Source organism: Microtus pennsylvanicus, chromosome 16 (assembly GCF_037038515.1).
Source record: "Microtus pennsylvanicus isolate mMicPen1 chromosome 16, mMicPen1.hap1, whole genome shotgun sequence".
NCBI classification, from domain to species: domain Eukaryota; kingdom Metazoa; phylum Chordata; class Mammalia; order Rodentia; family Cricetidae; genus Microtus; species Microtus pennsylvanicus.
Window position 1 is genome coordinate 2434151 of NC_134594.1, and position 24539 is coordinate 2458689.

The 24539-nt window shown below is 35.7% G+C and overlaps 1 protein-coding gene across 2 annotated transcripts in view; it reads right to left on the minus strand.

Annotated features, from left to right (window-relative positions):
• The window catches only part of Naaladl2 (N-acetylated alpha-linked acidic dipeptidase like 2), a 1054557-nt gene that overhangs the window by 240599 nt on the left and 789419 nt on the right, over positions 1-24539 (minus strand). For both annotated transcript variants that reach the window (XM_075950779.1, XM_075950778.1), the window contains 3 exons: positions 22962-23054; positions 19459-19664; positions 16310-16429 (listed from right to left, as the gene is read on the minus strand). In XM_075950779.1, the coding sequence (XP_075806894.1) occupies positions 16310-16429; positions 19459-19664; positions 22962-23054 (419 nt within the window). The remainder of the gene's footprint in view (positions 1-16309; positions 16430-19458; positions 19665-22961; positions 23055-24539) is intronic.

Below are 24539 nucleotides of genomic sequence, written 5' to 3' on the forward strand. Positions count from 1 at the left end.
GAGATGTCAGGGTTCTGGAGATATAATGAGGAAATTAATAGAAGCTAGAACTGAAGAACTTGGAGGCATACAGGCAAAATCTGCCCTTGATTCCATGGACAGTGCTTTGCATTGGGAAATTGAAGCCAAAAAGCTTAGCTGAATTAGTTTTTTTCCCCCTAAAATCTCACTTTAGCTTGCATAACCTCCTGTGTTGGTCACTGAATTGGGTTAAAAAATACATCTGTGAAGGAAATAGACTGCTATCACTCTGTGCCCCCACGAGGCTGATATTCCAGAAGAAAGTGAAGAGCAATTGAAGCTCTTGTTTCTAGGGTCAAGATCCTATATCTAGACAGATCATAAGTTCAAAAAAATATTTAAAAAATAGTTAAGTAAAAGAAAATTATAGCATGAAGCCTTTTAAAACAGATGTATAAATGCAGATTTTGAGAACAGATTTTTCTTACTCATAAATAGTATTCTGCTACATGGGTGCTCTACTAACCTGATTTTCAAAGGTTATTATCCTTAGATTAGTGAATCATCCAGCCTTCTTCAGACAAGTTACTTTTTGCAGTAGATGAGGATTAAAACTGAGACCCATAGCTGTACAGAATTAGAGACTTCAGGATGTTTAACCTAAAAGGGATATCTCTAAAGCATGCCCTCCACACAAGCCTTCAGAATGGAGGGAGACTAGGGAGTAGAAAATTGTCAGAACTATGGGCGATGGATGGCTATAAGGAACTGTTTTATAGACACAGCAGGGCAGTGGCAAGAATTAATTCATAGCATTTGACATAATATACACAAGATCTGTGTAAACTCAGACCACACAAAATTCCAGCATGACATCCCAGCCCCAGCTATGGAGCTTCTGGGAGTTGAAAGGAATTGAGAAAAGGACAGGCAGTTTTCTGTAAGGATGCAGCCCCTGGTGGGTACAACACACTTCAGTGAAGGTTATATTTTCTAAAGTCTATGGGAAGTACAAAATATACTTCATGGGTTAGATAAAAATGATAGAAAATGAAATTGTGTGGCCATGGAAAGGGAGTGGTCTGGAATGAGTTGGGGGATGGTAAATATGATCAAATACTATGTATGAAGTCTTCCAAGAATTAATAAAAATGAGGGGGAAGCAAAAGAGAAAGAGTTAAATAAGAAAATTATGTCATGAAGTCTTGAAAAACAGATCAGATATATAAATGCAGATTTTAAAAACTATCAGTTTTTTCTTACTCATGAAGCTAGTTCTGGTGTGGGAAGAGATTTGTATTGTCAACTTAGGTTACTATAGCGGAACACCATAGGCAGGTAGATGGAGTTGGCAGTAACTATTTCTCAGTTATTCTGGAGGCTGAGAGTCCTAGATCAGTGCATCAGGACTTCTGGGCCTTTCATGACCTTTCTGCTAACAGATGGCTGTCTTCTCAGAGTCTCTTCTTAGACTTTAGAGGAGGGAGACAAGAAAAAGCAGAGGGAGAAGTCTTAGTTTTCTTTTTTCTTATCCTGGTTTAGGAGATTCTCCATCTCTGATCTGCTTCCCTCACACAGGCCACACCTCCACTCACTGGCTGAATGGACCTCAGGACTTTGAGTATGTGATTTGGGAAACAGAGTTGGTCCATAAAAATATTAGTATTATTGTGCTAGTTTCAAAGTTTGACAAAACTGAAAGGTCATTATCCATTTGGTCAAGTATCCCACAGCTTGTCTCATCAATTTCTCTAGCATTGTGAGGACAAATAAATATGGCCGTCCTGGTCTGTGTTGTCTTTCCATTCTTAGCCAATGCACTTGGATGAGAAAGCATTCAATAGCAAGTAAGATTTGAATGGAGTTTCTCTACACAATCAGAGAGCACATGAGTAACAGCCATGTCCTCATATGACAAGTTTACAAAGAAAACCTATTCACGTTGTTGGGCAATATTGCTAATTCCAAACCATGTAACTTGCTGATAATGTATTTTCCAATTATAGCTATTATAACTTCTCCCACAACTGACTTCACAGCTTCTGTCTTAATCAACATCTATGCAATCTTGCATACACACACACATGCGCACACACATATACACGTGAACACACATGCATATATGGTTTGTGTCCTGTGAAAATGGCTGTGTCACTGTACATTTTGCTTTTATTGATCTCAGTGTGAAATCTGATTTTGTTCTATGTTTTGCAAATGATTTGACATTATCAAACTGTTATTTTCTTCACTAATAAAGGATTTGACTTATGTGCTTTTCTAAAAATAAATATTAACAATAATTGACTACATAGCATCCTTAATTTGAAACATAAAATATGAATAAAGTAGCATTTTGGCTGTGATGGCAGTAATTTGATAACATGATTAGAATATATCTTATAAACAAATTTGTAAGTTTCACAATGTTTGAAAATAATTATGTCATTTAAGAATTCTTCAAAAATACATGTGTTCAGTGATTTGAAAGTACTAGCATGCTATAAGTCTTCTGAAACAGAGTGAAAACTGTTTCCACAAATGTGCATATTTTACAAAAGTCGCTATATTTTTCTTCAAAGTAGATTTCGATGGTTAAAGAACTTCAAAAATGACAGCAAACAGGTTATCTTTGTGTACATGCCCACATTATTCACGGTAAAAGACTTTTATCTGTCTAGCATTCTCCTGTTGCTTTCAGCCTTCATCTAGATCAAGTCTTTGGTTTGGAGAGGTCCTTACATCTGTCTGCCTTCGGGATCTAGCTGATGGTGATTTCACTTCTCCTTCACGATGCTGACAAGTGTGGGCTGAACTAAATAAAACTTACAATCTGCATGTTTGATCTCTCGTGAGAGACATGCCTTTCTGAAACACTGCACTTAATCTGGGAACTCTAATGTTTATAGGACATTATCAAGCAATAGATAGGCACATTTAGTACAGGGCTCGGCTCATGCACACACAACTTTATCTTCTATTACTTAGGAAAAGAAGACTTTAATATGGTGAAAATTTCATGCTGGGAGTTCCATCTGCATCCAACAAATTTACCCCTAATAAGTTAAGATGAATTGAGTCAAAAGCAAACAGGGAAGAAAATGGAACAAGAGAGATGGGTCAGTGGTTAGTAGGTAGTGCTTTCAACTCTTCCACGGGACCTGGGTTCAGGTCCCAGCATCTGGGTCTGGTGGGTACCAACTGCTTGTAACTCCAGCTCCCTCTTTTGTTTTGGTCAGTTGAGGCACTCTACACAGACACAGACACACAGACACACAGACACACACACACACACACAGAGAGAGAGAGAGAGAGAGAGAGAGAGAGGGAGAGAGAGAGAGAGAGAGAGAGAGAGAGATTGGTTTTTATAAATATTAGTTCAACTAATTAATCAGTCTGTAGGTACATGTATCAAACAATAATTTTGTGTACTTTTTGAAATTTTGCTTACAAATTTTAAGTAACAGTGCCTGAGGACTGTAGATGTATTTGACTGCATGTCCCTATCTGCAAGCTGTTACTGAAATGAGCATATAAGAAGCTTACAATAAAGCTTTATTTACTAATAAGGAAACTACCCAAAGCCCAGAAAACAAGTACAGCACCATGTCAGTCTCAGAATATGCTAATTCTCCATTTCTTCTTGGTTAATAAAATTTCCTATGTTACATCAGAACAAAACAATTAAACCGTGAGTCTGATTTTCGTATATTTTGTAGATTGAAGTAATTCCTAATCTCAAATAATCAAACGGATCAGTGAAAATGTAGACAAAGATAAATTACTTTTTAATGGGGCAGTGTGTCTGTAAGAACAAGTACCTTTTCAAAAAAAGTTCATGTCTTTTAAGTGTGATCAAAAGATGCATTGAACTATTTCTGAACATGTGCAAGTGATAGCTCACACAACAGTCTAGATTTTCTCCAAGAGAACTGGATTCAACAGCTTTAAGAAATGCTTCTCAATGACACTTGAAGGATTCAAGACCATGGCCTTCTCTGCCAATTGCATGTTTCTTTAGTGACATTAAAAGCTTTTGACTAAATAAACTCTGTGTCTGGCATCCATGGTTACATTGGAAGCTAATAATTTTGTGACTTTTTTCTTTTGAAATATATTTGGTGATTGGAACCATAATGCAGAAAGGCAGCCTCTTGAAAAATTCAGATTCAAATATGCTCTTTTGCAAGCTGAAGAATTCACTGAATATAAAATTACAGTAATTTTAGAAGACTTAAAATCTAATGATTGCTTTAACATTCCTGCTGAGATTTCCTTGAAGTTGGCTAATATGTGTCTTTTAGATAAGTATATTTTAGTTCCTCTAAATTTTTTCTTATTGAAAATGAATAACTTTTAAGATTTTCCCCATTACTATTTTATGTTTAACCCCAATGCTTTTATAGCAAAAGCATTTATATTTCCAAACAAGAAATGGAATTCTTTGAAAATATTTTTAGGAATTATCTTGAATATATAGGAATTTATGTTTCAGTTTAATCACAAGCCAATCCAGAAGTAAATACTAGCCTCTTTTATTTCAAATTAACTCTACTAAATTTATAAATGAAATAAGATGAGAGAGTTTCATTGGGACCTTGGGAGCTCAGTCCAGTGCTCCAGTGTGGGTCTCTGTCTCTATCTCCATCCCTCGCCAGATGAAAGTTCTAAGATGATATGCAAGATATTCGTCAGTATTGCGCTAGGATGGGGTCATTTCAGGTTCCCTATCCTCAGCTGCCCAAGGAACTAACTGGGGACCTCAGCTTGGGCTCCTGGGGGCCCCTCTAGGGTCAATTCTCCTGCCCACCCTAAAGTGGGTTCCTTAACTAAGGATTGTGGTTCCGTGCTCCCCTATCCAACCTTCCTTTATCCCGATCCTCCTATTTCCCCAAGTCCCCCCTCCTTCCCTTCTACCTTTTCTCTCCCCATCTCCCCTTACCCCCTTCCCACCCCACCTCCAAGATCCCACTTTTCTCCCCGGCAATTTTGTCTACTTCCCTTATCCAAGAGGATAACGATATGTTTATCCTTGTGTTCACCTTCTTACTTAGCTTCTTTAGGTTCGCCAATTGAAGATTCTGTGACCCCTATTTATGGCTAGAAACCAATTATGAGTGAGTACATCCCATGTTCTTCTTTTTGGGTCTGGGATACCTCACTCAGGATAGTGTTTTCTATTTCCATCCATTTGCATGCAAAATTCTAGAAGTCATTGTTTTTTACCGCAGCGTAGTACTCTAGTGTGTATATATTCCATACTTTCTTCATCCATTCTTCCATTGAAGGGCATCTAGGTTGTTTCCAGGTTCTGGCTATTACAAATAATACTGCTATGAACATAGTTGAACAAATGCTTTTGACATGTGATAGAGCATCTCTTGGGTAAATTCCCAAGAGTGGTATTGCTGGGTCCAGGGGTAGGTTGATCCCGAAGCAGAAGGAGGGAGAACATGAGCAAAGAAGTCGGGACCACGAGGGGTGCACCCACCCACTGAGACAGTGGAGCTGATCTACTGGGAGCTCACCAAGGCCAGCAGGACTATTACCAAAAAAAGCATGGGATAAAACTGAACTCTCTGATCATGACGAACAATGAGGGCTGATGAGACGCCAAGGACAATGGCACGCAGTTTTGATCCTATGCAATCTGCTGGCTTGGTGGGAGCCTAGCCAGTCTGGATGTTCACCTTCCTAGATATGGACGGAGGGGGGAGGACCTAGGACTTACCACAGGGCAGGGAACCCTGACTGCTCTTTGGACTGGAGAGAGAGGGGGAGAGGAGTGGGGGGAAGGGGAGAGGGGTGGGAGGAGGGGGAGAAGAGTGGGAGGAGAGGGAGAAGAGTGGGAGGAGGGGGAGGGAAAGGGGAGGCTGGGAGGAGGTGGAAATTTGTTTTTTTTTCTTTATTCTTCTTTTATCAATAAAAAAATGTTAAAAAAAAAAGATGAGAGAGTTTCTATTGAGCAGTTTCTTTCACAAATAATATTTTGAGGGTTGTCCACTATGCTGCCTGGCAATAGGTTATTATTGCCTATAGTTGATTTGCATCCTGTTTTGACTAGAGCACACATTATTTATTCATTTTCATGTTGATGAAGATCTGACCTTTATGGTGGGCCTAATATAAATACATGTCAGGAGCATGGCCTTAGAGGTCTTGATACAGGCATATTTCCACTTCTTTTGCAGGAATACTGAAACTCTGGTTTTTTTGTTAAGGTATATGACACATGGTTTTCTTCTTGATAAACTGTTAAATTATTCTTTTCAAATAACTGGACACTTTACAAGAACACGGGTGAGGGAAGCATAAAAGTTTCATCCTATAGTTGCGTTACCTAATGGATGCAGATAAGTTTTTGGATATTATCTATGATAGCGTGCTCATATATCTGTGCATATGTATGTGGCATAGCACTATGAAAATTCAACAAAATGCATTCCTTATAATAAACATTTAGTACTCAGTATATTCACATTAATGTGCTTTTGTTCATCATAGCAATTTTTTAATATGGGAAATATTTTTGATATTTCTGTATAAGGCTTATTACTTGAGTACTCAGTGCCTGCCTGTTCCCATAAAGGCGTGTCTTGGCATGATGCTTCAAGGAAATAGAACTGTCATCCCTTAGAATATTCATTTCTGGCAGTAATGCTTTGTATGCCTAAAGGCATAGGAATGAACAACCAGATTGCTAATGCAAGCAATTAGACTTCTCTACAGTGTTCTGATGAGATCTGATGTCTGGTGGAATTCTGGAGCTATCCTTAGTTTCTACTTCTAGTTACCTGAACCATGAGCAAATCCCTGTTTGATTTACAGCATAAATTCATTGTTTTCTTTTAACTTTGCTCACTTAGAATAACTTTGCCCTCCCATCCCGTCTGGTTTTCTAAGCTGAATATTTCTCTCACTGTCATACCCTAATCTTAATGTCAACTGCCTGGTACCTCAGTATCTGGGATATAGCTCACCTATATGACTTTCAGATCTAGAAACTATCACCATTGCTAAACAAAATTTTAAGTGCCTCCAAGGAATTTTTCACAGCTATTTTTTTTTACCCCAAGCCCTGGCATCCTGTTCTCTCTGGTTGACAATCATGTTCTTCTCCCAAGGATGTGATAACTCTTTTCTTCCAATGGGACTTTTTCCACTATAAAGTATATGGTAGCTATGAATAAACGACTCCAAGGAACCTCATTTCAAGATGCTACCATTTATTTGGGGGAAAGAGATACTAAAATAGTATATTGTATGTGAGATACTATGACCTTCCCTAATTAAAAAAAATGTTTAAAAGGTGAATTTAAAAGGTGAATTAGTGTGGCAGTATTGAAATTAAATGAAATAGAACTTCCTAAAACATACACCTATATAAAGGCAACCTTAATTGAAATTTCCAAATAATGAGGGAAGTGGGGGAGTCCCAACTGGACATCTCTTTTAATCAAATGAAACTTCCAATAAAGTGAATGGGTTACAACTAATTTAAATTATGGAGAAAGAGTAGTAATGGAATTTTATAATACTATAAATTGGTATTATTTTACTCAGAAATTTCATGCTTTGGGATTTATTCCAAATTTATATGTAGATAAACTACTGCTTCCTAGTCTGAAAAGATGGCAAGAAGAGGGGACCAAATCTCATTACAGATGTTTCTGAGTCATCTTTTGGTTGCTGGGAATTGAGCTCAGGACCTCTGGAAGACTAGTCAGTGCTCTCTTAACCACCAAGCCATTTCTCCAGCTTAACTTATCTTATTTTTAAACAATATTTTTATTAATTCTTTGAGAATTTAAGAAAATATATTTGAACATATTCATCCCTCCTCCAATTCTCCCATAAATATCTTCCCATACATGCTACTCTAATTTGAGTTTTCTTTTTATCCTATCCATCATCTCTACTTTGTGTTGTGTAACTAGTCTCAGGATTGGAGGCTGCCCTGACATGTTGCTGAACTCCCATAGGTTATACCATTAAAGAAAAATTACTCTCTTTCAAAAAAGTGTCAAATGTCAGTGTCTTTTAAGCTGCTGGAAGAATTTCATCCACTAGACCTAAAAGATAATGATTCTCAGTGAGGAAGATTTGAAACAGACTGTATCACTTTATTTACTCCCTGAGCCTTTGAATTTTTAGTAACATTTTTCACAACACAATGGGGAGATGGATTTAGTCAAGGCCATTTGCATATAGAAATATTTAATCATTTATTTAACATTTTCATTGATTTTTTTCATGTTTCAGTAAAACAAATTATTTTATCAGGAACAAGACCTAACTAACCATTCAAAATCAAAATTTCTTTATCACAACAGCATTTGAACATAAGAAGCAACAATAGTCATGGAAAAGTGCTAGCAATCACCAAAGTCCTCCAGGACTTACATCTAGAAAGGGTGTTTTTCTTTATTTATTTTTGTAGTGTAAAACTTTAATTTATTTATTACTCATAAAAGTATAAAATATTCAAGTTATTAATGACAACCATCAGGTATAAGTGTGGGATAAAGGGCAAAATGATATCAATGATTTTTCATCTAACATGTTAGAGATAATTGATATGCAGATGGGAAAATATAAGCCATAATAAATCCTTAGAGTGAATTTCATGGAAAAATAAAAAGGAAACATGTTGAGCTGCATTATGACTCTGGAGTTGAACAATGCGGTTTGCTCACACCTCGCCTGGATGTTTTTCGAAGTCCTGCCAAGCAAATGTCTGGGAGAGTGTTAGAAACTCACAGACAAAGAACTGTTCATCCCATTCCTTTTTATTAATGGAATGTTAATTATGATTATGTGAATGAATTCAAGCTCAATTAGCTAATACCTTTAGCTGCTTGGGTTTCTCTTTGGCTAAATAACTCAAACATCTAAATAAGCTGCTCTGTGAATCTTGGGATTTGAACTAGATCTAAGACTTCCCTTGGTATCTAGATTTAAATAAAATGTGATTTACATATTGTCAGTGTACACTGAAGAGGAAACCTCATAAAACAGTAATAAACTTGAGAGACTGCCTGCTCTTAACACAGAGAGAAGGCTTGTAAACCTAGGAGATATAATCCTGCTGATAGAATTACAGTCTTAAATGGAAGACTTTATTGAAGTAGGAAATTAATGTAAAGAGGATTTTAAATCAGTATATTAGCCTATATGGTCATTTCAGTTGACTACCAGTAGAAGTCATCACAAAAAAGATAAATTAAGTATAATCCACTGAACAGTATGAGAATTCATGACTATCAAAAGAGTGAAGATAATTTTTCTCATCAATTGACTGAACAAAATAGAAAATAAAACACAGTTATATAATTTATCATGATAGTCAAGTAAATAGAAGTAAATTTTAAGCAAATTTACTTTTCTCTATTTTGGCAAGAATAATAGAAAACAAGCTTCATTTCAGTGTTTCAAATATAATTATCAAGAGCAGACTGAGGAACAGCACAGCTTATATGGTAGTTTTCCCATCACACCTCCTATCATCTGCCACTATTAAAATATACACAAGTTAAATTAGTTAAACTGTGAGACATGAAAATCATGTGCGTTGTCACAACTGAATAATATAAAATGAAATCAAGTCACAATGGAGTGAGTGTGCTTAGTTCGTTATCAAGATACATGGGGAGTTGCGCTTGCCCAAACACTGAATAACTTCGCATGTTTAACCAGAATTGCTGTCCACAGTTCTTAGACAGTGACTGCTTGTAAAATGTGTATGGAAAATAATTTTAGGGAAACCCCATAAAATAAGGGCATTTGTTTGACGACAAGACAGCAAACATATTGAAAAGCATGAATGGTTTAACTGAATGAATTAAAGAAAACAGGGACAAAATTTAATAAGGCCTTGCTGGCTAGGTGTATCTCTGCTACACAAGCTGAAGTCAACTGGGAAGAGAGATCTTCAACTGAGAATATATTCCAGTCAAACTGTCCTGTAAGCAAGCCTGTGGGGCATTTTCCTGATTGATGATAATGTAGGAGGGCCCAGCTCACTGCTGATACTGCCACCTCTAGGTAGGTGATCCTGAGTTGTCTAAGAAAGCAAACTGAGTAAGCCATGGGAGCAAAGTCAGGATGAAATGCTCCTCCATGGCTTCTGCTTCAAGCTGCTCTATCCAAGGCCCTGCTTTGAATTTTTTCCCAGGTTTACTCAGTGAATAACTTATGAGATGAAAGGTGAAAAAAACACTTTCCTCCTCCAAGTTGCTCTTGGTGACAGTGTTTTATCACAGCAATGGAAACCTTATGTAAGGCAAAGGTCAGGGGTTTCTGGTTAAGAGTTTGATTCACTTATGAAGCCAAGAGGCTGAAACGTCAATATCCACTGTGCATGCTCACTCTCCAAGCCCTCACGTTCTCTCCCTAAGCCCCTCCTTTCAAAGGCGCTACCATCTTTGAGCAACACAGAATAGGGACTGAATCTTGAACACATGAGCCTTTGGGGAATATTTAAGGTCATAACAGAGGTAATAAATTAGAAAATCCATACTTTGGGGTCCTACGTTCATGGGCCGACAAGTTGGTTAATCATCTAAGTGGGTCTTGGCTTGGCTCTGGAATGGGGAGGTTGGCTCAGAGTTTTAGAGCCCTCTGCTCTCTAGCCTAGTTTGCCCAGTTCAGACATTTCTATTGCAGCAGCCCCAGCAGCAGGTGGCAGTCTTGCCCAAGACTGAATTCTCTAGGCGACAGGCGCTCTCTTTTTCCATCTCATTCCTTGCCACTGATAGACATCTGTTCATTTATCCAGGGACAGAGTTCTGAAACTGGGCTGAGTGTTCTGTGTACAGTCTGCAGAGACAGAGGAAATATGTATGCCCAGAGAAGTCACAGTCGCCTTTATCTAGTAGAAGCTGAGCTGCCTTCTATTGTCTTCTTTGACCTACTATATCCTTTTTTTCTTCCTTTCCTTTTTTTTAAACAAAATACAGCTTTTAACAAAAAAAAAAAGAGTTTGATTCACTTAGACGAGACACATTTCAAATGTTCGGGGAATAAAACATACAGGGCATTTCTCGATGAACTGGTAGGTTTTCAATTAGGAAAAATGACTTTTATAATGTTTCAAACTGGTAGCATATTCAATATCACCATGTTTAATCAACATTCACTTAAAATTGAGCTGTTACAGCATCGTGTGGCCATGTAAAATATCAAATAGTGATAAAATGAACAAAATTCAGAAAGTAGTAATTTCTTTTTTAAGAGATTCCTGATTTCATAGTCATGCATACAAATATGGACAGACATACATTTAAGAGATACCAGAAGTCTGAGAATGGTTGCGTGCTATTTATTGGGCTCTGGATTTGGTGACATTTGTGCTGTAAAATAAATATCCTCAGATGATGTCAGGTTTCAGTGTGGTTTCCAAATTGTGGTGTCTGTTATTGAAAGACATATATCATCATTTCCCCTTTAGGACCATTTAGGAGATGATAGCTCATTTAGAAGTCTTGTTCCCATGATAATACCTATTTATTATCATATAACCTTAAAGATTAATATGGATGTCTATTTATTAGATATAAGGACATATCCAAGGATTTAACTGTACATTAAATCAACATAAATGCTAACAAACGCCTCTACTGTCTTTAAGTCAGATTTCTGCTAACTGGAGTATTTGAAGGAATGCTTCATGGATTTGTTTTGACTTCTTGAAAAATCCGGCATGGACAGGTAAGAAGAGCATTATCTACCCACAGCAAGTTGTGGAGGGGACTATCAGAAGCAAACAAAGGGACAGAAGACTATCAGCAGCACCCTTAGAGAAAACCAAGGAGTGAAAAGAAACATTAACACAACTGGTTAAAAGAAATTAGTTGTTTGGTATCATCGGCACTGACTTACAAGACTCATTGGACTTTGAGTGGGATTTGAAGTCTGTTTGTATTTCATGTACTGTCCTTTAACGCAAGTATTAAAATTCATCCAATCCCATTGTCTCGTTCCTAAGAATTCTACTGCAGTGTATCTCCTACTTGTATTTTTCTCTAGCTGTTATTGCATGCTTTATGTTTCTGGCATAGTCCTAAGCTCCTGGAAAATTGGGGCATTTCATTAGCTCATTTTGTTCAGTAACACTTAAAGCAATGTCATGCACAACTTGAGTTCCCTGTGAATACACGTCCAGTAAGGAGGTTTACAACAGACTGTTAGGCAGGATTCTGAAGTATTCCTACCCACTCTATGCCCAATGCACTGAAGAAGGGAATATGGGTGGTTTGATATATGTGCAATGCATATTTTAGGGAAAGTCTTAGGTCTTAGTGACTTTTCTTTTGCTGCAAAGAGACAGGATGACCAAGGCAACATATAAAATAAAGTATGTAATTGAGGGATTTATTACAGTTTCAGAGGGTTAATTCATAACCATCATGGTGGGGAACACAGATGAAGGCATGTGGGCATGACTCTGGAGAAGTAACTGAAAAGTTGTATCTGATCCACAAGCACGAGGTAGAGACAGAGTTAATGGAAAGGCGTGGGTTTCAGAAACCTCAAAGCTAACCCTCAGTAATACACATCCTCCAGCTTAGCCACACCTCCTCAACAAAGTTACATCTTCTTCAATTAGACCACATCTCCTCCAACAAAGCGACACCTCCTCCTAGGTCATTCCCAAATAGTTCCACCAACATATGTATCATTTTCATTCAAAGCACCATACCTTAGTATGTATGAAAATCTAAAACAAAATGAAAGAGTTTACAAACTTGAAAACTGTCTTAACCAACTCTAAGAAGCTTTTGTGACAGTGCCTGCGCCTTGTAATTTTACAGTATTTGGGTGGTCACATAGTTTTTTGTTAGAATGCCCAGTTTCTGTAAGGTAATTAAAAATAACATGTGATTTAAGTATGGATAGATTAACTACTTTCTTAAGTGCCTCAGGTCTTCCTCAAATAAGTTCTTAAAAATTTCATCATTATTTGCTTGAGACATACAGAGCCCTGACTAATACTTTGAAGATCTTTTCTTTCCCTTTTTCTTAGGGCAAAATCAATACTTTCTGTGATCTATGAAAGATGATTTCAAGACTGAAAGGGAAGAACTATGTAGAGACAGAGGTAGTGCATGTTTGCAGCATGTACTAATGTTTCTGTCTCCATCTTAGCAGGAATAATGTAAGTTATTTTGTATGAAGTCAGATGTATTTCATCAACCAAGGCCTCTGACTTGTTTATCTCCTATTGTACATTTAGATTTAAAAAAGAATTTATTTCACATTACTTTATTCAGAAGAAATATGTGAATTCACATATATACACACAAACACATTCACACACAAATGCACATACACAGAGTACATATTTAAGTGTTTGTTAATAGAAAATCATTTTTAATATCAGCAGTAGGCTAATTTAAGTTTATTTTATTATATATAATAAAGATCTGAAACAATAATGCACTTTAAAAAGAGATTCATAAGTTAAAAATTCCTTTAGTTGTGTTGACCATTGGTAAAGCTTACATGAACATAGCAGATGATATTGACATCTCAAACATTGATTCTAAAATGCAGCTACTTGAACATCCAGACCTTGTTGTTGGGACTTTGATTGGTACCCCTGCATTATGTAGCTGATTGCCTGTATCAGCTAAAGTTACTTTGTAGTGTATCTATCCTGCGGTAATGCAATTCTTGTTCTACATAGACAGGTGGACAGAAACAGTGTCGGTATTTTGCCAGCACACAGAAGTCTCCAGCAGAGGTGTGCTTTTTAGAAATTGAAGATTATAGACAATGATCCAAATCCATACCTCAAATTTTGTTTAACTAATACGTTAACATTTAATATTCCAGTGTATTTTGATAACATTTTTGTGTAATTTCACACTCTCTTGATGTATATTAAGTATATATTCTCTTATATATTTCACTTTAGATCCATCTGGTCCACTGGAGCAGTTAATACACAAAACGGGGAGGTAAGTTATGGTTTGAATACATATATGTATATGAATTTCTTAAATAAAAGATTCAGGACTCAAAAATGATACTCTTGAGTTTTTAAATAGGCTTGTCTAGCTTTGAAACTTTTAAGAATTTCAAGTGATATGATCAGTTTTATATTTGTTAAAACATTAGAAGCACAAATGGAGCAAAAAAGCACAATCAACATAGGAGCACAAATATCAGAAAAAACAGCTGAACAAAAGCCTTAGTTCTCGTCTCTGGTTCATATTTGATTGGTAAGTCATTGATAGACCTTAGATTTTCTGGGAAAACAAATTAATTTGTTATTATCATTATTATGACACACAAAATTAAATAGTTTTATGAATATTAATAAACACATTGATCAAAATAAATTGAAGTTTTCTTTCAGGACAGTTCAAGGTCATTTTCATATAAGGTTGGTATATAAGTATTTTCAATACAAAACCAAAAAAATGTTTGTCTCTTAAGCATATATAAGAATGGATATTGCCATGAGACATTTAATTATTTACACTCCTTTCCTCCTCCAATATAAATGGCTGCACATACTAAATGTTTTACAGTTTCTCTTATGAAAATATTCAAACAGAATTTTAATTTATGTTTTTATTAATTAAATGTGCACTTTGAAAGGTTTGCACATGTATTTAGCACATCACATTCTGTCTGTTCTCTTTCCATACTATATACCTGGAAATAATATTACTGCAGAAAATCGCAACAGGTCAAAGTGCAAGAGAGAGTGTTTATGGAGTATTCAGTCGTGGAAGGAATATCAACAACACACCCTGCCACCACCCCTAAAGCTCAGGGAGCATCGTGGAAGAAGGGATGGAAATGCAGTAAGATGAAGGAATTGTGGAAGACCAAGGGAAAAAGTATGTTTTGCAAATGAGAGCACCTCTGAACTCACTCGTGAACCTACAGAATTTGTCATTCCCTACATAAGATCTACATCAGGTCAACAATGGAGAAACTGAGGTGCTATTGATAGCAGACAGCTTATGGAAAAGAGAAAGTCAACTTTCTTTAAGGTTATGGCCTCTTGGTTGATTATCCATGCTCTAGTTTAGGGCTCCACACTTACAGGCAGGACAAGTTGCATTCAGTGGGCTAAGAAAAAATAAAATAAGTAAGAGGAAATAGAGCATAGAGAAGAGATATGAGAGGATAGGGTGTATGTATCAGGAAGAAGCTAAAGGGATGAGTTGGTGGTAAATATAGTCATTGCATACATGCATGAAATTTGTAAATAATTATAACATATTATATTTAAAGTTTCAGATAATAATGAATAAAATTTAAAACAAAAACGTATATTTATCTAATTCAGTTCTAGAGCTGTGTGTCTTAGTGTCATTCTCTATGTATACAAAACAAAAACAAGCCAACAAATGAAGTTCTTTTTCCATTTCTCAGTATCTGGGCCATTTTTCTTGGCCACTCACTCATTTAGAAGTATATGAAATTCCCAGGGAAAAATATGCAGCGTGTTTCCTCCATGGATTTCTTGTGAGTCTGGTAAAGAAGCCAGATATAATTCACAGCTTGCACACTAGGGCACAGCTGAAAATAAATGTGCATATTTTTCTATGTGATCTTTTTCAATGTCTCTCTTTATTGTATGAGATATGAAAATGTCAATGAAAATTATCAAACTAGAAAATATTTTATGAATGTCATAAAGTGTTCATTTGCATTACATTTCAGTCGAGTATTATAGTGACTCGAGGCATGTGTCATCTCTGTCTAGTTCAGTTCCAATGATACTTCCTGGAAGCCCTGTGGCCATTGGAAAAGTCATATTCAGTGTTTACCAATAGAGACTGGGGCCGGACAGAACCTGCACCCCAGTGATAGTGTGGTTCTCTGCATATGAAGAAACAGCACAGACACCTTCATGTTCAGAAAATGTTATGAAAAATGTAAGTAGGGAACTAAAATGAGGAAAAAAACATTTGCTAAATCCTGAGTTATGTGAGAAATGATTATTAGTGAGATGTCATAAACTTTACAGTTCACAACACTTCATTGAAAAAATAAGTTTTCCTTTTTCATAAATTTCATTATTGAAAAGCAAACAAAAAAAAAACACATCTGTAAACTCAGCACTTGGTGGCAGAGGCCAGGGTATCTTAAGTTATAGGTTAACCTGGTCTACCACATGAATTCTAGGCCTCTCAGGGCTACATGGAGAGACTCCTCCAAAACAGCCAGGCAGACAAATAGATAAGCAAACAGATGCAATGGCAGGCAATTCTTCAAAACCCTTACATATCATTTTATTATTACTTAAATGAAATAAACCAAGAAACACTAACCTAGAGGGGAGAATGCAACCGTGAGCAATTATCCCGTGACATTTGGTCCACCTTACCTCTAGAACCAGTTGTTGCAGAGATGGAGATGCTACTGGATGCAGACTGCTGTTGCCGCGAACAGGATCATGAAGGCTAATGTAAGCGACAGCATTCTTTTGTAGAACCTTCGCAAGATCCTGAAATAAAAAGTTTAAAAGTTCTACCAATGGTACAATTAAAATAATACATTCTACCTTATTAGGATAATAAATATTTTGATGTTAAAATATGATTATTACCAGAAAGAAGGTGTAAAATACTTTCTAATAGGTTAAGGATAAACATTTTCCCTCTCTATGTAAACTCTTCCTCGATCTTGGTTTATTCTGCTAAGCATAATCAGACTGCTGCTAAAGCAGTGCTTATATAAAGTAATCATTTTAAGAGAAAGGAGCTGAACGGTTAGTATAAGGTTCAGTTCAATTGCAGAGCACGTTAGATAAGGAATTTTCTTCAATGATAGTGTCTAATGCTATCGTCAATGAATTAGAGAACATAATTGCTGGGCTTCACTGGTTAGGGCTGACAGAATTTTCCTATGAAGTAGTAAACTAATTTTCACCGATAAACTCTTATTTCAAGAAAAAGTAGGTAAAAAAAGAATTGTGACCCTGAAAATATTACCTTATAAAAACCCTCACAAGTGCCATATGTCATGAATGACTCAGTGGCCTGGCTTTGCATCTATTATCCCTGCCCTGCAGTACTGAAGATTTCTGACCCTACGCTGAAAAGAAAGCTCTGAGGAACTTATATCCTTGATTTATCTCTACTTAATGTTGGAAATTCATCTACAAATTGAGATAGATGAGCAATTACTTAAAAGTAATTCATCTTTTTAATCAACACATGAGTAATTAAAACTCTGGTAATTTCACATACAATATGGTAAAAATTGTCCACTATTACTTAGATTTTATGGAAACAATTCTCATAACACATGGTCACATAGACACTTCCTTGCAACACATGAGCACACACACATGAGGATAAAGTTACCCCCTCTTCACACATGAGGATAAAGTTACCCCCTCTTAACACATGAAGATACAGATACCTAACACATACACACTTCCTTGCAAAGCATGAGCACAGGACATTTCCTCTTTCAGATACTGTGATTTTCATGAGCGCTGCAGGAGACAGACAGTCATATACTTACTTGAGGAATCTAATCTCAGAGATGTCAAGTTTGTCAAAATAACATGTCTATAATAGAAGAGATCTGAACTCTTATTTCCATATTCTAAAATTTGTAGTATTTCCAGAGGAGCATGTGAAAAATATTCTTCACATAAGGAATAGTATTTTAAAAGATCTTGTTTTAAGAAATGTCATGATTTTTCACAAGGTTCAGTGTCGGTCCGAAGTCAGTTATCTATTACTTGTGTGGATAAAATTACCATTTAAAAGTTTCTTGAGCAGCTAATTCTGTTAACTTCAGCTGTGTTTTCAGGGTTTCCTATGCAAGCAAATCATGGAGGGCAAGATGGGACATGTTCAAAATTTTTTCTTGCTCACTTCCATTCAGGATCAATACAAACAAAAGTGTTTCATTTTCAGCAGGCACCCATTGCATAAGAGTAAATGGAAAGAACAACCAAGGGTCTACACTTCCCTTCAAATGGATGGCATTTAAATGTTTTTATGTGACACAGTGGTATAACATATTATATAAAAATTATAGATACATTTTTATTAGTTATTGGTGAACTCTGAAAATACTTTATCATTTATTACTTTTGTCTTTGTCTATCTACTCATATAGGAGTTTAGAAGGTAACTAAATTTGTAAATTTGCTCAGTTTGAGACACACATACACACATACATGAGAGAGCAACCTACATATATATGTACATTTAATTAAATATATATAATTGAATAGAATTATATCACTTTCGCTCTATCCATTCCTCCCTGTACCTCTCCTAAGTACATTTACTTCAGACCCTCATGACACCAATCAATCATTTAAGCTGATAACCTATTTTTCTTTATTATTGCTGCATTCATATGCATGCATATGTATGAGCAAATATGTAAATACTACCTGCTGAGTCTATTTTTGTTGTTTGTGTTATATACAAGCAAGTTAAGTATTCTTTGGGACTTATGTGCCATAGCAGAATTTTTATTTAGTCTGTGTTGAGAAGTTATAGAGTTGTCAAAAGGAACAATGACTTCACAATGTACATAAAATAAATTTACATTTTATGAGGCACAAAATATTCATGTAGTTTGAAAAAATGGCCCAATACATGCAAATTTATATTTACTTAATTTTAAGACTGTGTTGACTGACATTTAAATAATTCCAAGAAATTTTTGCAGTACAGTTCTCTATGAATTTGGGTTTAAAATATATAATCTAGGAAGTAATATAAAAAATGTATTTTATGGTTATGATTTGTGCATACTTGTTGAATAAATATTAATACAAATTAATTGTGAAAGTTGTAGACACAATGGAGAGTATTTTAAAACATTCTTTAAGATGTTTTCTTAATATTTATTAGAAAATTGAATCACAATTTCATTGTTTTATAATTATTTAAAACAGTACAAATCTATAAACATGCAAAAAGTTACTTTTAAGTTGTTTTACTGGTCTTGAAGTTATGAAATAAACTTTAAAATTTTGTTTCAGAAGCTACTGTTTTTTCCTGCTGGGATTAAGAAAGGTTCAAACATTGGAGTGTCTTCATTAGAAATACACTTTTTGAAAAGAATCTCATCAGAGGGCTCTGCAGGTCTTGCTGAGCTTATTTATGCCAGTAAACGTTTTCTTAGCTTTAAGATTATTTCCCTTTGTAAAAGTACATGGGGTCTTTCTTTTACTTTCTTTAAGTCTATTTTTTATTTCATGTGTGTGTGTTCCCCTAAGTAGAATGATCAAGTAGAACGATCAAGCAAGCATTACTGCAAGTGATATACAGGTGTGTGGATGTGAGAGCAAGAAGGCAATGGAGTAAGATTAGTTTGAAATCTTACAGAATCCACAAAGGAATAACTCAAATTTCCTCTTAGAAATTAACAGATAGGAAGCCCTCTTGAGAAGTTCAATATTTATTTGCCTTCAATAATATTAGACTGAAATATCTGGAAAATAAAAGAATAGAAGGAATGGAAATAAAATAAAAGGTTGTAATTAATGAATTTATTTACCTCTCCCCATTCATAGGAGCCAATGTTGCCCCAAGTCGTTCCTCCCCACGAGCAGAAGACAATGGTACGCTCTGGTCTCCATCCTTTATTGACTCTTAACATCAAGGCTTGGATAAACGCTGTGATGATTGCCGTACTGCTGGCCCATTCCTGTCTATGATAACCGTATCCAGTGTGGTGGTTACTGCCAACTATCACATACCGGTCTGGAAATAGAATGAAACAGGAATTATTAAAACAAAATGTAAACCTCAACAATAAGTTTAATGACATTTATATAATTCTCTTGTACAAGTAAGAACCAATTGAGCCAAATTGTTCTGATAATTAATACCACGTTAGCATTTTCCACCATTTTTCTTGATTCCTATGTGTGGGATATCAATGCAGAAACAGCAGCTAAAGTCAGTTATGAATCCAAAGTTTAGGTTCATATTACTGTTCTTTGCAACATGAATATTAGTTAATTAAGTTTACAATATACCACAATGAAACTCTTTTTTTTTTTCACAATGAAACTCTTATCTAACATTTTGGCATCATGGTAGGAAGTGCACAACAATGTGTGTGTGCTTAGTGAATAACAATGAGCTATTAACACATCTGAAAAAAAGTATCTTAGGAGTCATATATATTAAAAATTTGATAGTCATGTATAGACTGTAAAAAGAATAGGTATATACTTATAGCTTTATTTTATCCTTCTAACCCTTCTCCATTCTCTGAAAAAAATAAAACACCATCAAGCCAGGACTATTGATAATTTAACTTTCCACGTGTTTTATTGTGGTCACACACAATTCCTTAGATGTTCCTGTAGAAAACTTTCCATGACTCATGGATATGGTCACTGACTATACACATAGTTCAAGGAGGATTAAAATATAGCTCCTGAGAGTCCTCTTGGTTTTTCCTTTCTTTTTTCTTTTTTGTTGTTCTTTGTTTTACTTTGTTTTATTTTGGTCAATGTATGTTATCCACAAAATCAAGAGAGTTCACCTAATTTGATCAAGTAACACTATGTATTTATGAAAGAGCACTCTCATTATTGTTTGATTAGGTGATTTTTCCATGTAACTATACAAGCAGGTGTCAGCAAGAAGACACAACGGGTATAGGCACTGTGACCTCAGTTTGATTCTGGATCCACATGGTGAAAAAGAGACATTACACCTACAAATTTTCCTCTCACTTCCATATCTTGTACCGTCCCCTAATTATGGACACAAGAGATATCAATGTGATTTCTAAAAAATAGGCCAGCTTTGATAAAATCTGGATTTTGGTTCATATTCACCAAACCACTGGTTGTATGACCATTGGATGTTTATTTAAACTATCTGTGCCTTTTAAAATTTAACTTCTCTGTGTAAAAAAAAAACAATAACTAACAATACATCATTCCATAATTTAAAGTAATTTATTATTTATGAGTTACTTTGAAGAGTATCTGACATAAAGTAGGTCCTACATCTAAATGAATGAAATGGATCACTCTTGACTACACGAGGACAAAGACTGTTCAAAGATTTATAATTGTATAGAATCATTTAGCTTTCAATTCTGAATTGAAACCAGCAATGAATTTAAATCTTTCACCACTGTATTAAGTTATACCTAAAGGGATATAACACTACATGCAACATTATATCAGCATATATTCAAATATTAAACTCTTGGACATTTTTCCCTTATCTCTCAGAAATGTATGAAAGTTCTCCTTGAGATGAACTGTATCCTAAATAAATTAATAATCAATCAATTAATCTAAATTATAGCATCCATAAATGAGAAATTCTTGTGAATAAACAATATTTTTATTTTATTCACATGGAAGTTCTTTCTCAACTTGATATGCCAGACTTTGTTGACTCCCCTTGGGAGGCCTTGCTCTATCTGAGGAGTGGATGGGGGTGGGGTGGGGGCAAGGTGCAGGGGAGCAGAAGAAGGGAAGGAGGGGTTGGTGTATAAAATAAATAAAATTTAATATAAAAAATAAATTCATAATAAGAAATATTTGAAAATTTGTGCATGCAAAACTTCTTTTTGTGGATTAAAATTTCATTACCATGGATCTGGTACACTTTTTGTACAACGGTGTTTTCTTGTGAGGAGTTACAAGTGGAAAATAATAAATATTCTCATACTTCAGTTGGACTTGGTTATAATAAAAGCCACTGAAATAGGTGAGATGCAGTCAGATGGATTTCTAAATTTATTTGTGGCTGTGTCTAAGGATACTGCGATGACAGGTTGTACAATAAAGGAACCATGGAAAATAAATACATTGCATGAAAATTTTAAGAGTTGGATGTCAAGGAATAGGGAAAAAATAAACTTGATTTTAAAATTCTCTGGGTCAGCAATTAGGTTTAGTGTTATAAAGAAGAATATTTCTCCAAGGAGTGATCAACAGGTGTCTAACTTAAATCCACAGAAGTGATTTGAGTGCAGTAAACCTTACTGCTGCTCTGGGGATGGCAGATTGGCTGGATGAGTTAAAGAACTTAGCCCAAATGCCCAGTGATCTGAGGTCAGTCCCTGGAGTCTGGGATGGAAGGAGAGGAGGAATTGCTGAAAGCTGTCCTCGGACACTCAGATGCCCACGATGGCACTCCCGTGCCCATCTTCTCTCTCACACATGTGTATAATAAATAAACATTTAACAAAATGAAAACAGCAGTAAACTGCACATGCTTTCCTGTCGTTCGGTGAACTGGGATCCAGCCGTGTGATGAACTAGAGCTTGCTGGCATTAGTCAGCTACTATTTTGGTCCTCTACCAAATACCGTTAGTTTTAAGTTTTAGACTGACCATTACATCAACAGTTCAAAAGAAGGTGAAAAAAAAAAAAAAAAAAAAAAAAAAAAAAAAAGGTGTAAGTTATTTAATACCTAACGAGATAATCATTTCCATAAAAAGACCTTTCAAACCCAAAACCACGTAGCCATTGGGAGAAACTATGAGTGGACCACCTTTCACACGCCAAAGAACAAAGACACTGAGAGGAATGATGAGTGGAGGATATATTAAGGTTACAGCGGAGAATAGCATTAGAAGCTTCTGTTTTGAGACCCAAATTTGATTTGCTTTCAACAACTGCATCACTAAAAGCTATGATAATTTTTTAAAGTATTTTGTCATTGAACTGAAATTTTCCATAGTATCATAGTTAGAAAATAAGAAAAGTATTGTGTTTCGATTTCTATTTCAGTTTAACAAATATAAACTTCCCTCTTGTCTCCTTTCCTGGCCTTTACACTCTCTTGTATGTTACACTCTCTTATACCCTGCCTGCTAATGCTGGTTTCTAATGACGCTGTAGGAAAGAAAGGAAAACATATTTTAAGCTTCTATATCAATCTTCTTTTAGTCACCTAAACCTCCAGTTACACATAAAATAGGATACTGAACTCCATTTTAAAATTATCTTCGAAAATAGAACACTTTGGTCATTTTATATGAATTAGGAGCTAGGTTATAACTACTTAAGCCAACTTACCTGGTGACGTCCAGCCTCTTAGACACCCAACAACATTAGTCACTGGTTTAAATTCCATGACTGTCTGCACTTGCAAACTGACAGTTCTTTTTTCTGTTTAAAGAAAAGAAATTCAAAGAACTTATTGATATTGTTGTGTTTCCCTAAAACCATTAGAATTTTTTATGTAGTAAATATGACTCCACATGATTTACTTTTTTCAAATAGCTAAAGTTACACTGTAGTTGCCAAATAAGATTATTTTTATGCTGACTCTATTTTAGGGATTTGTCCTGCCATGGTCACCATGACACAACTGCCAGCTTCCTGCTCTGAAAGCTGTGAAGTGACACCCTAAATCTCCCATTTGTTCCAGCACTGGGTCCAACATAAGAATACACAGGAAGCTGCTGGGGGATTGAGAATGTTACAGTTTGTAAAAAAAAGAGAGGGGAAAAAAAGGCATATACAATTATTTCTGTGAATGTTAATATTCTTTATTATAATCTAATGATATCTATTAATGTTAGAAAAAGAGGTTAAGACAAACACCCTTTCTCTGTGTGATTCACTATCATCATCATTGAAAAATTTACATAAAATAGTTTACAAGGATTATTTCTATTTTTCAATTTTTTATTGACTTTTATTGAGCTCTACATTTTCCTCTGCTCCCATCTCTGCCTCTCCAATCCCCACTTCAACCCTCCCCCAAGGTCTCCATGCTCCCAATTTACTAAGGAGATCTTTTCTTTTTCTAATTCCCATGCAGATTAGATCTATGTAAGTCTCTCTTAGTGTCCTCATTGTGGTCTAAATTCTCTGGGATTGTGGTTTGTAGGCTAGTTTTCTTTCCTTTATGTTTAAAAACCACCTGTGATTGAGTACATGTGATAACTGTCTTTCTGTATCTAGATTATCTCACTCAAAATAATGTTTTCTAGCTCCATCCATTTTCCTGCAAAATTCAAGATGTCATTATTTTTTTTTCTTTTATATAGTACTCCATTGTGTAAATGTACCACATTTTCCTTATCCATTCTTTGGTCTAGGGGCATTTAGGTTGTTTCCAGATTCTGGCTATGACAAACAAAGCTGCTATGAATATAGTTGAGCACATATCCTTGTGGTACAATTAAGCATCCCTTTGGATATATACCCAAAAGTGGTATGACTGGGTCTGGAGGAAGGTTTTTTCCTAATTTTCTGAGAAATCATCACACTGTCATCCAGAGGGGTTGTACCAGCTTGATTTCTCACCAGCAATGCAGAAGTGTTCGCTTTTCCCCACAATCTCTCCAGCATAAGTTGTCATCACTGTTTTTGATCTTGTCCATTCTTACAGGTATAAGACAGAATCTCAGAGTTGTTTTGATTTTCATTTCTTTGATGACTAAGGATGTTAAAGATTTCTGTAAGTGTCTCAGCTATTTTAGATCCTCTGTTGAGAGTTCTCTGTTTGGGTCTGTACTCCATGTTTTTTCTTTTTTTTTTATTGGATTATGTGAGTTCGAGGCTAGTTTTGTCTACAAGAGCTAGTTACAGGACATACACCAAAGCTACAGGGAAACCCAGTCTCAAAAAACCACAACCCTCCCC